The sequence below is a fragment of the Labrus bergylta genome, chromosome 2 (genome assembly GCF_963930695.1).
Source record: "Labrus bergylta chromosome 2, fLabBer1.1, whole genome shotgun sequence".
Lineage (NCBI taxonomy): Eukaryota > Metazoa > Chordata > Actinopteri > Labriformes > Labridae > Labrus > Labrus bergylta.
The window spans coordinates 31,706,132-31,722,476 of record NC_089196.1 but is presented as its reverse complement, the minus strand read 5'-3'; the positions used below and the strand labels follow the sequence as shown (position 1 = coordinate 31,722,476).

At 43.2% G+C, this 16,345-nt stretch overlaps 1 protein-coding gene across 1 annotated transcript in view; it reads left to right on the top strand.

Moving 5' to 3' along the window:
* The window catches only part of dnah10 (dynein axonemal heavy chain 10), a 30,068-nt gene extending 13,935 nt beyond the window's left edge, over positions 1-16,133 (top strand). The window contains exons 33-78 of the mRNA XM_065962148.1: positions 460-612; positions 769-957; positions 1,253-1,399; positions 1,675-1,866; positions 1,948-2,066; positions 2,158-2,316; positions 2,452-2,587; positions 2,681-2,803; positions 2,896-3,027; positions 3,152-3,368; positions 3,571-3,690; positions 3,793-3,938; positions 4,020-4,172; positions 4,485-4,745; positions 4,828-5,000; positions 5,087-5,180; positions 5,360-5,527; positions 5,886-6,074; positions 6,484-6,655; positions 6,749-6,952; positions 7,037-7,117; positions 7,227-7,424; positions 7,552-7,713; positions 8,270-8,444; positions 8,557-8,738; positions 8,846-8,982; positions 9,068-9,285; positions 9,440-9,661; positions 9,766-9,913; positions 10,048-10,327; positions 10,410-10,639; positions 10,728-11,001; positions 11,085-11,189; positions 11,319-11,473; positions 11,556-11,710; positions 11,842-12,025; positions 12,678-12,878; positions 13,156-13,365; positions 13,457-13,552; positions 13,648-13,819; positions 13,912-14,043; positions 14,162-14,373; positions 14,463-14,630; positions 14,803-14,983; positions 15,552-15,697; positions 15,780-16,133. Coding sequence (XP_065818220.1) covers positions 460-612; positions 769-957; positions 1,253-1,399; positions 1,675-1,866; positions 1,948-2,066; positions 2,158-2,316; positions 2,452-2,587; positions 2,681-2,803; positions 2,896-3,027; positions 3,152-3,368; positions 3,571-3,690; positions 3,793-3,938; positions 4,020-4,172; positions 4,485-4,745; positions 4,828-5,000; positions 5,087-5,180; positions 5,360-5,527; positions 5,886-6,074; positions 6,484-6,655; positions 6,749-6,952; positions 7,037-7,117; positions 7,227-7,424; positions 7,552-7,713; positions 8,270-8,444; positions 8,557-8,738; positions 8,846-8,982; positions 9,068-9,285; positions 9,440-9,661; positions 9,766-9,913; positions 10,048-10,327; positions 10,410-10,639; positions 10,728-11,001; positions 11,085-11,189; positions 11,319-11,473; positions 11,556-11,710; positions 11,842-12,025; positions 12,678-12,878; positions 13,156-13,365; positions 13,457-13,552; positions 13,648-13,819; positions 13,912-14,043; positions 14,162-14,373; positions 14,463-14,630; positions 14,803-14,983; positions 15,552-15,697; positions 15,780-15,926 — 7,818 coding nt within the window. The 3' untranslated portion in view covers positions 15,927-16,133. The remainder of the gene's footprint in view (positions 1-459; positions 613-768; positions 958-1,252; positions 1,400-1,674; positions 1,867-1,947; positions 2,067-2,157; positions 2,317-2,451; positions 2,588-2,680; positions 2,804-2,895; positions 3,028-3,151; positions 3,369-3,570; positions 3,691-3,792; positions 3,939-4,019; positions 4,173-4,484; positions 4,746-4,827; positions 5,001-5,086; positions 5,181-5,359; positions 5,528-5,885; positions 6,075-6,483; positions 6,656-6,748; positions 6,953-7,036; positions 7,118-7,226; positions 7,425-7,551; positions 7,714-8,269; positions 8,445-8,556; positions 8,739-8,845; positions 8,983-9,067; positions 9,286-9,439; positions 9,662-9,765; positions 9,914-10,047; positions 10,328-10,409; positions 10,640-10,727; positions 11,002-11,084; positions 11,190-11,318; positions 11,474-11,555; positions 11,711-11,841; positions 12,026-12,677; positions 12,879-13,155; positions 13,366-13,456; positions 13,553-13,647; positions 13,820-13,911; positions 14,044-14,161; positions 14,374-14,462; positions 14,631-14,802; positions 14,984-15,551; positions 15,698-15,779) is intronic.
* The last annotated feature ends 212 nt before the right edge of the window (positions 16,134-16,345 follow it).

Sequence of the window (16,345 nt, the reverse complement as noted above, 5' to 3'; positions counted from 1 at the left end):
TCATTTCTAACCTGGTTGGCAGGTTGCCTTGTAGCAGTTTGTCAATTACAGGAAGCACATCCTGCTTTCTTGTGTTTTAGTCTTATTCCTAATGGGACAATTATTCACTACATTAACTTAAAATTTAATGAGGTGACAAATTTAGGGAGAAAGTACAGTCAAATACAATTTTACTATTTAATTAAATTACTTTTTGCAACCACTGGAGTCGCCCCCTGCTGCCCATTACAAAGCCTGCAGCGTTAAGAGGCCAAGGGGCTTTATCCACTTCTGACACAATGTTTACTGTGAGGCTATTCTTTGATCATTTTCTGTCCGACTCATAAGGAAATGAATTCTTAATCATCTAAAGTCACAGTTAAGAGAAGAAAAAAAAGTCAAATAATGTTCTTAATCTATAAACAAATATTTTGTTAAAACTACGCTTGTATTTATCTGTTTTTTTGTCTGTGTTTGCAGGCTGTGGGTAAGATCTTGTCTGGGCTCGCCCAGTGTGGAGCCTGGGGCTGCTTCGATGAGTTCAACCGTATCGATGCCTCTGTGTTGTCCGTTATCTCCTCTCAAATCCAGACGATCCGTAACGCTCTCATTCTGCACCTGCAGAGGTTTCATGTGAGTCTGTTGTAGTTAAGAAGAACCTTTCATACAAACTGTAATTTGAGGTGAATTTCATCAGGAATGTAGGTTTAAAAATTCTTCAACTGTGAACAGTGTTGTTGACTTATCTTTTTCTTCCTTCCCTCCTTCTGACTTCATTGTTCACATCAGTTTGAAGGGCAAGAGATCAGCCTGGATGGCCGCATGGGGATTTTCATCACCATGAACCCAGGTTATGCAGGACGCACGGAGCTGCCTGAGTCAGTCAAAGCCCTCTTTAGGCCTGTTGTGGTTATTGTGCCTGATCTGCAGCAGATCTGTGAGATCATGCTCTTCTCTGAGGGCTTCCTCATGGCCAAGGTGAAGGACTCACCTACAGCAAACACAATTATCATTTTCACATTCAGCTGAAGCTCTCATTTAAGCATTCGACGATGAACCATGAATTTGCAATATTACTTGAACGAGTAAGATTTAAATGAGTGTTGTCAGGTACTTTTTAAAATTCTATTATTTATTGTTTTCCTAGTGTGTCAGTGCAGCACTTCCTTCTCTTCTGTGTGTGAAATAAATATTTTTACGTACTTTATACCACATTACCTAAACATGTCGTTTCTCATAAATTACTTTTTCTCATCCCTGTTGCTCATTTCAGGTGCTGGCAAAGAAGATGACGGTACTGTACAAGCTGGCTCGTGAACAGCTGTCCAAGCAGTCTCATTATGACTTTGGTCTGCGCGCTCTGAAGTCTGTGCTCGTGATGGCAGGAGAGCTGAAGAGAGGCTCGCCAGACCTCCACGAGGTAGAGATGTTTCATTTTTATAAAGTGCATTGGAAACTTACTCTCTTCCCGAGAATATTTAGAATTTTGTATTTGACTATTTGATGCAAGAGTAAGACATAGAGGAAAATGCAGGAAATGCAAAAGAGACAAACTAGTGTGAGGTCAAACAGATCCCCTTCTGATATCCTTGCAAACATAATAATTATTTTCCTTGAAGATTTTTCCAACCCTTCCTGATCTTTTGTTTTTATTCCTTCATCATTATTGTGTCATTTTGTGTTTCCTCTTCACAGGATGTGGTTTTGATGCGAGCTCTCAGGGACATGAACCTGCCGAAGTTTGTGTTTGAGGATGTGCCTCTATTCCTCGGGCTGATCTCAGATCTGTTCCCTGGGCTGGACTGTCCTCGTGTACGCTATCCAAACTTCAATGACGCTGTGGAAGAGATCCTACAAGACAACAAATATGTCCTAATCGCTAACCAGGTGAGTTGTCAGGGTCTCAGATTTGTTTGTTTTTTTGGTTGATAGCTACACCCTTTACTTTGTGCGGTCTGTTGGTTCCAGGTGGATAAAGTGGTGCAGTTGTATGAGACGATGATGACCAGACATACTACCATGATTGTTGGCCCAACAGGAGGAGGGAAATCAGTTGTGATCAACACCTTATGTCAAGCTCAAACCAAGTACATGCAGACATAGTTTACACCCACTAGATTTACACCACTTTAAACTCTTGTGTACACAATATTAACATTTATTTTATCCCATCATCAGATTGAGTTTGCACACCAAGATGTATCCTCTGAACCCTAAAGCCATGAGTGTCATCGAACTTTACGGTATTTTGGACCCTGAAACTCGAGACTGGACTGATGGGATCTTATCCAACATCTTTCGGGACATCAACAAGCCCACTGACAAAAAAGAGCGGAGGTAAAGAGGAACAAAGGAGGCATTTAATCAGTCAGTTGACTTAGATCTGCAGTATGCCACACATGTATTGAACATGTTACAAAATAAGATAGAATTTCTCTGGAATACACATAAATCATGCACTTTGACTCACAGGTACATCCTGTTTGATGGCGACGTGGATGCTCTATGGGTGGAGAATATGAACTCGGTAATGGATGACAACAGGCTCCTCACTCTCGCCAATGGAGAACGGATCCGTTTGCAGAATCACTGTGCCTTGCTGTTCGAGGTTTCTCTGAATTTTCAAGTTTTCTGTCAACACATGTCAACGCAAATTTGTGCAAAGCGACTTTTCAGAGCATGATGAATTGGATCATTTCAGGTTGGTGATCTGCAGTACGCCTCTCCTGCTACTGTTTCCCGCTGCGGGATGGTTTTTGTCGACCCAAAAAACCTGCGGTTCTCCCCGTACTGGCAGAGATGGGTGATCGACAGACCTGGAGGGGTATGAGAATTAAAAAACACTTTGGAATTATAATACTTCCTTATAATTTAACAGTATAACAAACATCTCAACCCTGTCTTTGTTTTTGCCAGGAACAAGAAGTGCTGAACAAATTGTTTGAGAAATATGTGCACAGCTCCATCGACATGATTGTGGACGGTATTGTTGACGGCAAACAGGGACAGAAACTGAAGACTATCGTGCCTCAGACAGATCTGAACATGGTAAGGTCATCCCACCCCTCTCAAAAGTAATCCAGTGTAGGAATGCTGAAATGATAAGATGATCGTTAGGCATGACTAGTGCACTGTCTTGGATGAATTCTTTATGCGTTGGTGGTGCATTCAGGTGACCCAGCTGTGCTTGACACTGGATGCACTGCTGGAGGGTGAGCCCAGCAGTGCTGATGTCATGGAGTGTTACTTCCTGGAAGCTCTGTACTGTTCCCTCGGGGCCACACTGCTGGAGTCCAGCAGGATCAAGTTTGACGAGTTCATCAAAAAGCTTTCCTGTTTAACCGCAGTGCATGATGAGAGGAGTCTGGCTGGACCGGGTGAGATCCCAGGTAAGAAGCAAGAATTTGTACTGAGATAACTATGAAATCAATGTTGTGGCAAACGGTACTCGGTTTTTGGCCGGATGGAGATTCAGAGATTCAACATCACTCAGAAAACATGTGCTCATGCATATATCCAGGTGTGATTAAACTTGCTGGTCGGCCACTTTTCTGTCTCATTTCTGATAACAAAGTGTTTGCATTAATCCAGGATACCTCCCAACCCTGTATGAGTTCCACTTTGATGGAACGCAGCAGAAGTGGGTCCCCTGGAGTTCTCTCGTCACCAAATACATCCACAACCCTCAAATGAAGTTTGCTGATATTCTAGGTAAAGGTTCATTCTGCGCACTGTGAGGCGGACTAATCAAGTGTCTTGTCTGCGTACTGCATATTTGATTTTCCACTTTGATTCCCTCCATCTTTACTTAAGTGCCGACTATCGACACCACCCGAGCCAGCTGGATCCTGGAACAGATGGTGAAGATTAAGAGGCCTGTGCTTCTAGTCGGAGAGTCCGGCACCTCCAAGACCGCCACCATCCTTAACTTCCTGAAGAACCTGAATGCAGATACAACAGTCAGTTTTCCATCTAACCATTGTTGCGGGATTATTCTTGATATGTACCTATAATTTAAATTCTTCTTTTTCTCTTCCTAGATCACTCTTATCATCAACTTCTCATCTAGAACAACTTCAATGGACCTGCAGCGGAACCTGGAGGCCAATGTGGAGAAGAGGACCAAAGAGATCTACGGACCCCCGATTGGAAAGCGACTGCTGGTCTTTATGGATGACATGAACATGCCAAAGGTAGACACTCGGTGATTGTAAGGTTGTCATACTTTGCCCTACTTTTCTGATTCAACATGTTTAAAACAATACAATCTTTGTTGTTTTAATAATAGATAGATAATAACTACATGTGTTTCATAAGACAGGTGCAGTGCAGGTGTGGGACCAAAACTTTGCCAATGTATTTATGCAATTTAGAAAGTGTGCTGGGAATTTCTTGCAATTTTTGATAATTGAAAACAAGAAGTTAACTAATATTGAGTTGATTCTAATATCATGACTAACCTAAGTGCTTATTTGATTAATGTTTTTAACCCTTTGCTTACCCAGGTGGATAGTTACGGAACACAGCAGCCTATCGCCCTTCTCAAGCTGTTATTGAACCGAGGAGGCATTTATGACAGAGGGAAGGAGCTCAACTACAAAATCCTCAAAGACCTCGGCTTCATAGCTGCCATGGGAAAGGCAGGAGGCGGGAGGAACGAGGTGGATACCCGCTTTGTTTCCCTCTTCAGTGTCTTCAGCATCCCCTTCCCTGCACTGGAGTCCCTCAAGCTCATCTATGCTTCCATTATCAAAGGCCACACTAGAGTGAGTCCATCATACTACACAAATCAATACATATCAGAATAGTCCATATCATATAGATTTATTTAACCTGACAATATTTCAGCCATTTGAGGACGCCATACAGAAGGCTTGTGATAAAGTCATCGTCTGCACGCTGGAACTGTACAACAACATCATCAAAGATCTGCCGCCCACTCCCTCCAAGTTCCACTACATCTTCAACCTGAGGGACCTGTCGCGAGTGTACAATGGGCTGACCCTGACCAAACCTGACAGGTCTGTTGCTAACACTTTCACTCTGTTCACAGAAAAAAAAACCCTCTTGAGTTTCTAATGTTGTTTGACTCATTTCTCTCCAACAGGTTTCTAACTGTCACCCAGTTTGTGCGTGTCTGGAGGAATGAGTGCCTGAGAATCTTCCATGACAGGCTCATTGATCAAACTGACAAAGCCTTGGTAATTTAACCATTATAGTTCAAACAATGTACAGTGCTCTCCCCTATATATTGACTGCAGGAATAAACTGCAGGATATTGAACTGATTTTAACAATACTAAAGTTGGAGTATACTAACACAGTTTTGTAGTTGTGTCTTTCCTTTTTCAAATGAACCCAACACTCTTTGTTACCTCCAGGTCCAAGGACACATAAAGAACCTGATTGAGGAGCATTTCAGGTCGGACACGGAGGCAGTCATGAGGGACCCAATTCTTTTTGGAGACTACAGGATGGCCCTCAGTGAGACTGAACCGAGGGTCTACGAGGACATGCAGGACTATGATGCTTCAAAAGCCCTGTTTCAGGTTAAAGCCAAATCTGTCTAATACAAATGTATTTATAAAGCACGTTTAAAACCAGCAAGGGTCGACCACATTCAAACATCAAATCCATCAAAACAACACACTAAGACAAATATAAAAACAAGACAATAAAAGAAGTTAAAGCTGCAAAAGGCCAATAGGAAAAAGATAAGACATCTCTAATGCAGCACTAAAAGCCAAGGCGTAAGAATGAGCATCATATCAAGTTATTCAATATGATATTAATTGTGCAGTGATGTTCTTTATGGATTTGAATATTACAATGATATTAAAAAAATCTCTTAAACTCTGTTTCATTGTTTACTTAAAGACCTAAAAGACATATTTTTGCATCCTGCAGGAGATTTTGGAGGAGTACAACGAGAACATGTCCAGGATGAACCTGGTGCTGTTTGATGACGCTCTGGAACATCTGACCCGGGTTCACCGCATCATCCGCATAGAACGAGGCCACGCCCTGCTCGTTGGTGTCGGGGGCTCCGGCAAGCAGTCCCTCACCAAACTTGCTGCTTTTACTGCCGGCTGTGAGGTTGTAAAACACAAACCCGAGATTTGAAAGATGAAAAGATAAAAGTCACATGTGCTGCAGAAACAATTAGGGCAGAGTAAATAGACCCGTTAACGTGTACATCACTTGACTAATTATCTGCCATAATAATATTGCCCTATGTTTGGATTTTTTGACTCGGTACAATCATAGCTTCAATGAACAAGGAAGTCAGACATAAAGTTTTAGGTGATGATGTGTTCCACAGCATTTAAACTTCAGAGCTTCTAAAGGAATACTAGAACAACAAAAGGAGATTAAGTGTCATAAATTATACCCATATATGGACATATATTTGAGTGATTTTAACTTTATATTTGTCAAAATCGCATCTTGCTAAATATTTGAAAATAAATCTCCATCCTCCAGTAATAAATGTTGCTTTCCGCAGGTGTTTGAGATAACACTGAGCAGAGGATACTGTGAGTCAAACCTCCGTGATGACCTGAAAACACTGTACCTGAAGCTCGGCATTGAAAATAAGAAGACCGTGTTCCTCTTCACTGATGCACATGTGGCTGAGGAAGGCTTCCTGGAGCTTATTAACAACATGCTCACATCAGGTTGGATGTCATTTAAACCTCCTGGAATCACAACAGGTTCATCTTTTTTTTAAAAGCTGCAGCTGTTATACTCTGATCATGCCCTATTTCTAGGCATCGTCCCTGCGTTGTTCCCTGATGATGAGAAAGAGTCGGTCCTCAACCAGCTACGTGAAGAAGCTCTTAACATGGGATCAGGTCCCTCTAAAGAGAGTATTTGGCAGTACTTTGTCAACAAGAGTGCCAACAATCTGCACATCGTTTTAGGCATGTCTCCAGTGGGAGACACCCTGAGGACACGCTGCAGGAACTTCCCAGGTGAAACACGATGTCAGGTTTCACTTGATTTTAATTCAATTTCTGATTGTTTTTGACAAACTGTGTTCATGTTTGTTTTCTCAGGACTGATGAACAACACAGTGATAGACTGGTTCCTGCCATGGCCTCCACAGGCTTTGCTTGCAGTGGCTCAGTCTTTCCTTGGTGTGTATTTTCACATAATGTTGTCTTTTTTTTTAAAGTTTGTTTTATTGGCTTTCTTTAGCTGAGAGCTAAGGAGGGGATTGTTCACCAAATTTTATTATTATTTTAGGTGAAAGTGCAATGATTCCTGAAGAACACTCTGCAGCTGTGATAGCTCATGTATGCATGGTGCACAGCTCTGTGGGCAACTACAGCAAGCTATTCCTGCAGAAACTCAGACGTTGTAACTTTGTTACTCCAAAGAATTACTTGGACTTCATTAACGCATACACCAACCTCCTGGAGGAAAAGGACCAATACATCCTGGGTGAGAAAATGGAAAATGGAACAGCATTTGCTCCCTCTGTGGGAAAGGCTGCACAGCTGCTTTGTTTTTGATAAGTTGTGATGATTTCAGACACTTTGTTTTGTTGACTTGTTCGCTCCTGCACCAGCTCAGTGCAAACGTCTGGAGGGCGGTTTGGATAAACTGAAGGAGGCCAGTGAGCAGCTAGCCAAGCTGAATGTCAAGCTGGCAGACCAGAAGGTGATTCTTGCTGAAAAGTCCACAGCCTGTGAGACCCTGTTGGATGAGATCAGCACAAACACAACAATAGGTCAGTGAGTACCTGCCTCCCTTAACTAGGGATTATATAAAAAACTACGTATTGTAGGTGTTGGGTGGGGGTTGTTGCTGCTGTATAAATTCAATGATGAAATCGCGAAACAGACTGTGGATTATAACGCGGTTTAATTGTCCGAGGTCAGACAGTTACAACAGAACACAATTTGTTAACAATCACAAACTGACAAAGTGCTGACAAAGTTTCTATGTTAACAGACTTGCTTATATTCTGCTAGAAGGTACATCCTACAAATTCTTGGCTACTTTGGTACATCTTTAAAGCAAGAAAGAAGACATCAGCTTGACTCGTAAATGTCAGACATATACATTTCATTCTTAGCAAACCTATAACTCTGCTGCTATGAGATGTTTTACATGGTTACAGCTTCAACTTAAGAGAAGAGTTACTCTTAGATGGTAGACAGATTTAAATGGTTCATTCACAAAGTTACCAAAATGTATGAATTCATGAAAATTCGTACTATCAGTAGGATTATGACACTAAACACAGATGTTGCAAAGCACTCATCAATGACATGCCCTTGTAGCTGAGGAGAAAAAGACTCTGGCAGAAGACAAAGCCAAAGAGATCGAAGAGCAGAACAAGGTGATAGCAGTTGAGAAGAAAGAAGCAGAAAGTTCCCTCGCTGAAGCTCTGCCGGCGTTAGAGGCGGCTCGCCTGGCCCTGCAAGACCTAGAAAAGTCTGACGTCACAGAGATCCGGTAAGTTCAATACCCAGTCTTTGCATACCCAACCAGAAAAAGCAAACTTAATGCAAACTGTAGATCTCCCCTTTACCTCTGTCTGCCTTCTCCTGATGGTCCCATCGTGCAGATCCTTTGCCAAGCCACCCAAACAGGTGCAGGTAGTCTGCGAGTGCATTCTGGTCATGCGTGGCCACAAAGATGTCAGCTGGCAGGCGGCTAAAGGAATGATGTCAGAGGCTAACTTCTTGCGCTCTCTGATGGAGATGGACTGTGATTCCATAAGTAACAACCAGGTCAGGACTGTCAAAGGTAAGTCGTAGAATAAATAACACCAATGTGCTGTGTATAGCAGAGGCATCTGCACGTGGTAGGTATGCCACAGATGTTTTCTCACTTTGTTATTTCCTCTGGCAAAGGCTTCCTGAAGAATCTCCAGACGAGCATTGAGGAGATGCAGGCGATCAGTAAGGCTGGATCAGGAATGTTTAAGTTTGTCGAGGCCATCATGGGTTACTGCGAGGTCGCCAGGGAGATCAAACCGAAGAGAGAGAAGGTAATCTTATATATAGTCCCGTAGCGTTATGCTATGGGAGAAGGAAGGCAGATTTAATAATAGCAATGTATGATGTTTTTTTCAGGTGGCACGTCTGGAGAAGAATTTCTTTCGGAGTAAGCACGAGTTTGAGGGCATTCAGAGCGAGCTCAGTAATATCCAGAAAGAGTTGCAGACTCTTGGAGAGAAGTACCAAGCTGCCCTCACTGAGAAAGATATGCTGCAAGAGGAGGCAGAGCTCATGGAGAGGAGGCTGATAGCTGCTGACAAACTAATATCAGGCCTGAGCTCCGAGAATGAACGGTGAGGCTGAAAAAGACAACAAATCCGGTCACAATACTTTCGACAATGACACTGACAAAAACGGCAAAGAGCTGAATATTTGTTTCAGTTAAATCAAAATCTAATTGTCTCCTTCTTTCTCCATCAATCATTTGTTTGACTTATCCACACTCAGATGGACTCAGGATTTGGAGGAGCTGAAGCAGCGGCGTGTGCGTCTCCTGGGCGACTGCCTGATCTCTGCTGCTTTCCTGAGCTACGAGGGGGCCTTCAGCTGGGATTTTAGGAATGAAATGGTTTACGAAGTGTGGGTCAAAGATGTACAGGAGAGAGGAATCCCCTTGAGTCAGCCTTTCAGAATAGAAAGCCTTCTAACTGATGAGGTTGAAATCAGCAAGTGAGGGCTAACTAAGGTTTCTTGAAACTCGAAACATTTTTTTTTCCGCTGGAACTGAACACTGTGTGTGGCTGACTATGTGTCAAACAACTCCTCTGTGACAGATGGGGCTCAGAGGGCTTGCCTCCAGATGAGCTGTCAGTGCAGAACGGAATCCTCACAACCAGAGGGTGCAGATTTCCACTGTGCATCGACCCTCAACAACAAGCCCTCAACTGGATTAAGAAGAAAGAAGAAAACAACAACCTCAAGGTACAAAAAGCTTCATGCCAGTTCTGATAATATGATGTCATCACTCCAAAAGTGTCAGGATGACTTGTTTCCCATATCTGACAACTAGAAAGACTCACAACATGTTGTCCTTACCACACTGTTTTTGTCCCCAGATTTCATCTTTCAACGATCCAGACTTCCTGAAGCACCTTGAGATGGCCATCAAATATGGCTTCCCTTTCCTTTTCCAAGATGTGGATGAATACATCGACCCCGTGATTGATACCGTCCTGGAGAGGAATGTTAAAGGAGCAGAGGGCAGGCAGGTCATCATGCTGGGCGACAAGGAGGTTGACTTTGATCCCAACTTTAAACTGTACCTCAACACAAAGCTGTCCAACCCCAAATATTCCCCTTCAGTGTTTGGAAAAGCCATGGTCATCAACTATACAGGTAAGATCCTTCAGCATGACAACCACAGGACCGCTTGAACGACATGTACACAGTCATTCATTGTATCTACATTTACATGTAGTGACACTGAAGGGCCTGGAGGACCAGCTGCTGAGTGTTATCATGGGCTTCGAGAAGAAGGAGCTGGAGGAGCAGCGTGAGCACTTGATCCAAGAGACAAGCAACAACAAGAAGCTGCTGAAGAACCTCGGGGACTCGCTGCTCAGAGAGCTGGCCACATCTACAGGAAACATGCTGGATAACACAGAGCTGGTTTACACGTTGGAGGAAACTAAGTCCAAATCCAGCGAGGTGAGTTTCTCAACAAGAAACCGTGAATAAGACAATTTTACAAAAGGTTTTATTTCTACTTTCATTTGTGTGATGTTGTGATCACCAGGTGTTTGAGAAACTGAAGTTGGCTGAGGAGACAGCCAGGAACATCGATGAACTCAGAGATGGTTACCGACCGGCTGCCAAGCGCGGTGCCATCCTGTTCTTCGTGCTGACAGAAATGGCTCTGGTGAACAGCATGTACCAGTACTCTCTGGCCTCATACCTGGAAGTGTTTGATTTTTCTCTGCGCAAATCTCTTTCCAACTCTGTCCTGCCCCGAAGACTGAAGAACATCATGAGCACTCTGACGTACAACGTCTACAACTACGGGTGCACAGGTAACATAACAATGGCTAAAAAACAAGACAAGCACAGGATTTATTGTTACTGTGTGAATGTTAAAACCTGAAAATGTCCTCAGGTCTGTTTGAGAGACACAAGCTGCTCTTTTCCTTCAATATGACCATCAAGATAGAGCAGGCGGAGGGGAGGGCTCCTCAGGAGGAGCTGGAGTTTTTTATTAAGGGTGAGATATGCAGAGAAAGTTGAACTCCTTTTCATGATTAAGAGGATTACAGTAATCTAAAACAAAAATGTAAAAAAAAAAACGTGTAAGCAGACAACCCTCAACATGTATTTTCTCATGTTTCTTTAGGAAATCTATCCCTGGAAAAGAGCACACGCAAAAAGCCGTGTGACTGGCTCCCGGGTCAGGGCTGGGAGGACATAGTGAAACTGGCAGAGCTCTTTCCTGAGCAGTTTGGCTCTCTGCCTGACGATGTGGAGAAAAATTCCACTGACTGGAAGTCTGTAAGTGACTATAGCGACTGGAATCACCATTAGCATCAAACCTCATCCATTAAGAGTACAACTGTTGTTGTTTTCTCCTAAGTGGTACGACTTAGATGGTCCTGAGCAGGCTACATTTCCCATGAAATACGACAAGAGCCTGTCGGCCTTTCAGAAGCTGCTCCTGCTGCGCTGCTTTCGTGTCGACAGAGTCTACAGAGCTGTGACCGACTACGTCACGGTCACCATGGGCGAGAAGTGAGACCGTTTTTATTCCAAATATTAATGCACTAACTATCACCAACAGAAAATAAACTCTATCTGCTGTCATAAGTTTACAGAAGATACAGATATTTCACCAGGCTCTGTTTTCTTGTAATCCTGTCCAGATACGTACAGCCTCCTGTGATCAGCTATGATACAATCTATGAGCAGAGCACACCTTTCTCCCCGATTGTGTTCATCCTGAGCCCCGGCTCCGACCCAGGAAGTGACCTCATGAAGCTAGCAGAGAGGTCTGGCTTTGAAGGAAGCAAGTTCAAGTTCCTCGCTATGGGCCAAGGCCAAGAGAAGGTAGTGAAGACTTAACCAACATGTGAAGCTTTGAGTGTGGTCAATCGAAACCTGTATAGTGTCACTGTGTGATCAAACTTTGTAACATTAAAGTGGCAGAAAGCAACATAAACATTTTCAATGGAAAAAAGCTTCCACTTCCCTCTTTGCTACCTCAAATCACTCCGCTTCAATCAATCAATCAATCCAAACTGTCTGTTGCACTCTAGTTATGTCGCAATCAGAGGACAGAAACACAATCAACCGATTAAAATACATCTGAAAAAAAGGTTAAAAGTAGCAATAGGTGTGCTGAGAGCAATAGGCACAGCTTTAATGCTTTCAGCACTAGAGAGAGAGTTGCTGACAAAGAATGTAGACGCTGGATGATGCAAATTTGTACAAAGTCGCTGTGATTGGCTAATTACATGCAAGCTAACCCTGATTGGTTGTTTAATTCAGACTGGGTTAGTTTTTTAAAAGCTAAACACAAAGGTACAGGTGCTCACAGACATGTATCAGATGCACATTTATTTAAAGAAAATCTTTAATTTGATATTGTTTGTGACATGCAACCACGGAAATGTGTTATTTTAACCAAAATGTCGAATAAAATAATGTTGGCTGCTGTAGCTTTAAAAAGATAAGCGGGTGTTTTTCCTCTGTGATCAAGGTGGCGCTGCAGTTGCTGAAGATAGCGGTGGCCCGTGGTCAGTGGTTGATGCTGCAGAACTGCCACCTGCTGGTTAAATGGCTCAAAGATTTGGAGAAGTCCTTAGAGAGGATCACCAAGCCCCACTCCAGCTTCCGCTTGTGGATCACCACCAACCCCATTCTGGATTTCCCAATTGGCATCCTACAGAAGTCTCTAAAGGTGAAACTCTCTTTACCTTCAGCAGTGTTTGGTTTGATATTGTTTGTTGATTTTCCCCTTTGCAGAGAGGGCTTAAGAAATGTGTTGGACATATGACTTTGCTTCCTTTCCAATACAACAAAGTGATCACAAAGAAAGGGCAACTTCACGAGGAACTCTAAGTGAAACGTTTATCTGGATATTCTATTTTTGAGAAAGTCTGTTTGATGGTGAACATTTTCTGAGAAACAACATTAAAAACAGAGTATTTTAACATGTACTGTGTTATTGTGTACAGGTGGTGACGGAGCCTCCCAACGGCCTCAAGCTGAACATGAGAGCCACGTTCTCTAAAATCTCCCATGAGACCTTGACTCAGTGTCCACACCCGGCTTTCCGCAGCCTGGTGTACGTGCTCGCCTTCTTCCACGCTGTCGTCCAAGAGAGACGCAAGTACGGCAAGATTGGCTGGAACGTCCCCTACGACTTCAACGAGTCCGACTTCTTAGTAGGGGCCACATTCACACTGATTCTTTTAAGTTAAAGTTGCGTATTATCATTTATGTTTCACTGTTCAATGATTTTTACATCATCAACAGGTGTGTATGGAGATCCTAAACACCTACCTGACTAAAGCTCACAACCAGGGAGACAGTAATATCCCGTGGGGAAGCCTTAAATACCTGGTTGGGGAGGTCAGGCTGAATTTATTGACTCTACTAAAATAAAATATCTACATTTGTACCTAGCTGATGCAGTAAGTTTTCTTTACCTGAATAATGTTTTGTAGGTGATGTATGGTGGGCGAGCCATAGATAGCTTCGACCGCAGGATCCTGACTGTCTACATGGATGAGTACCTCGGAGACTTCCTCTTCTACACCTTCCGAGCCTTCCACTTTTTCAGCAACAAGGATGTCGATTACAAAATCCCTCCGAATGGGCCTAAGAGTGCATATGTTGGTCCGTAATTATTTTCATCCCTTTTCTATTCTTTCTTTGAGAAGTTGTATTTTCTCTCACCACTCACAGCTTCGGCCTGTTTTCTGTCGTAGATGAGATTGAATCCCTGCCGCTGGCAAACACACCAGAGGTTATGGGTCTTCACTCCAACGCAGAGATAGGATACTACACTCAGGCTGCTAAGGACATGTGGACCCACCTCATCGACCTGCAGCCTCAGACAGGTAGGATTTTTTAATCCCCTGCAACAAGGTTTATTCAAAAGATGGGGAAAAAAAGCAACATAAAACCTTTTATTTTGCAAAAGTGTTTCCTCTCTTTTGGCCTTTTCTCACTCCTCAGGGGATTCTGGTGGAAGCATCAGTAGAGATGAGTACATCAGCCAGGTGGCTCAGGACATCCAGAACAAGCTGCCCAAGCTTTACGACATGGACGTGATCCGTAAAAAGTTTGGCGCCGACGTCTCCCCGACCACGGTGGTGCTGCTTCAAGAACTGGAGCGCTTCAACAAACTGGTGGTCCGAATGCAGCGCTCTCTGGCTGAGCTGCAGAGGGTGAGTAGGAGGAAGGGGGTGAGGGAACAACATGGTACTGGGGACACACAAAGAGATTGGAGCTGTTCTGATGCTCTTTTGTCCTCTAGGCGCTGGCTGGTGAGGTGGGTATGAGCAGTGAGTTGGATGAGGTCGCTCGGGCTCTTTTTAACGGCCACATCCCGGCTATTTGGAAGAAGTTGGCACCTGACACTCTGAAGTCCCTCGGCAACTGGATGGGCCACTTTAAGAGGCGCTTTGAACAGTATAGTTACTGGGTGAGATCGAACACACAAATCAAAGATAAACACTTTACAATAAAAAAAAAAACTAGAAGTACTCTTGAATCCACTGAGAAGAAGAAGCCGGTTAGCAGACTGTACTAGTGATACAAACTCTCCTGTATTGTTTCTTAACAATTCTTTGTATTTTTTTTTTTTTGTTAAACAGGTGGACAAGGGAGAGCCAAAGGTCATGTGGCTATCAGGACTCCATATCCCAGAATCCTACCTGACTGCCCTGGTCCAAGCAGCTTGTAGGAAAAACGGTTGGCCTCTGGATCTGTCCACACTGTACACACAGGTGACCCAGTACCGCAGTGACGACGAAGTCAGTGACAGACCTGGACAGGGTGAGGGGCCTTCTGTCACACATGCACTCCTGAAGATTTCTAGAAACAAATGTAACGACACCCTTCCCCTGAAATCTTCCTGTTCACACATGCACCTCACAGCGGGAGACTTTCCTTGCATCCCACATCCAGCCCTATAATGACAGTTGCGTCTTAAACAGTGCTGCGCGCAATTGGACATATTCGTATCAAAGAATGAGGCAAGAGAAAGTCTGGGGTGCCAAACTTGTGTTCACACATGCAGCTACCCCAAAATATTTCAAGTCAACTCATATTTATTTATAAAGCACATTTAAAAACAGCTACAGCTGACCAAAGTGCTGTACAATACATTAAAAAAGAAAAAAACAACTTCACAGCGTCCACAAGAGAGAAATATATACGTATATGTATACATATATACATATATAAAGAAAGAATATATAAAGAAAGCAACAAAATAAAGAAAGCAACAAAGGAACCTGAAAGAAACGGTCTATTCAGGACCAGAGGAAACATTTCAGGAAATGTTTTTGTTGTGTATTATGTGAAAAGACCAAAAGACTGAAGTGAATGTTTCTCCCTGCAGGCTGCTTCGTGTCGGGCCTGTATTTGGAGGGAGCAGACTGGGATACAGAAAACGGCTGCCTCGTGAAGAGTAAACCAAAAGTTCTGGTTGTTGAACTGCCCATTCTCAGAGTCATCCCCATAGAGACGCGTCGCCTCAGGATACAGGTGAGGATCTACAAGCCTCTGTGTTAAATACAAACATTTTCTAGACCCTGTCTTGTTTATTTCCTTGTGTTTGTCACAACAGAATACACTGCGGACACCCGTGTACACCACGTCCCTGCGGAGGAATGCGATGGGCGTGGGGTTGGTGTTTGAGGCCGACCTGTTCACCACCATGCACATCTCCCACTGGGTGCTACAGGGAGTCTGCTTATGCCTCAACGCTGACTGAAGAAATGCCTCATCCTCACTGAGCTGGTTAGCCGTTATGCAGTCTGTTCCAACATGTTAGTTAATATTTATGATGCCGGATTTCTGCTCTCAGAGGAACAAAAAAATCATTTATTCCTCTGTCTACACCGCGTATAACATGGAAACAAATCATTAATGATGAAAGGTAGAAACATGCTTTTAAAATAAATTGGTTGAAACATAAAAACTAGATGAAATGTTGGATCATTTGAGCTTTCATTATTTTTTCACTAGATGGCAGCACACAACAGAACTGAGCTCTTCACACTGGGCAGCAGCTCAGGGCTTCATCTGAAGTGTAAAACAACTTCAGGAGGCTAAAAGTCTACCACTGTTTACAATGAATAAAGGTTTGCATTGTGTTCATCATATTTGTTTTGTACAGACAGTAGATGCTGA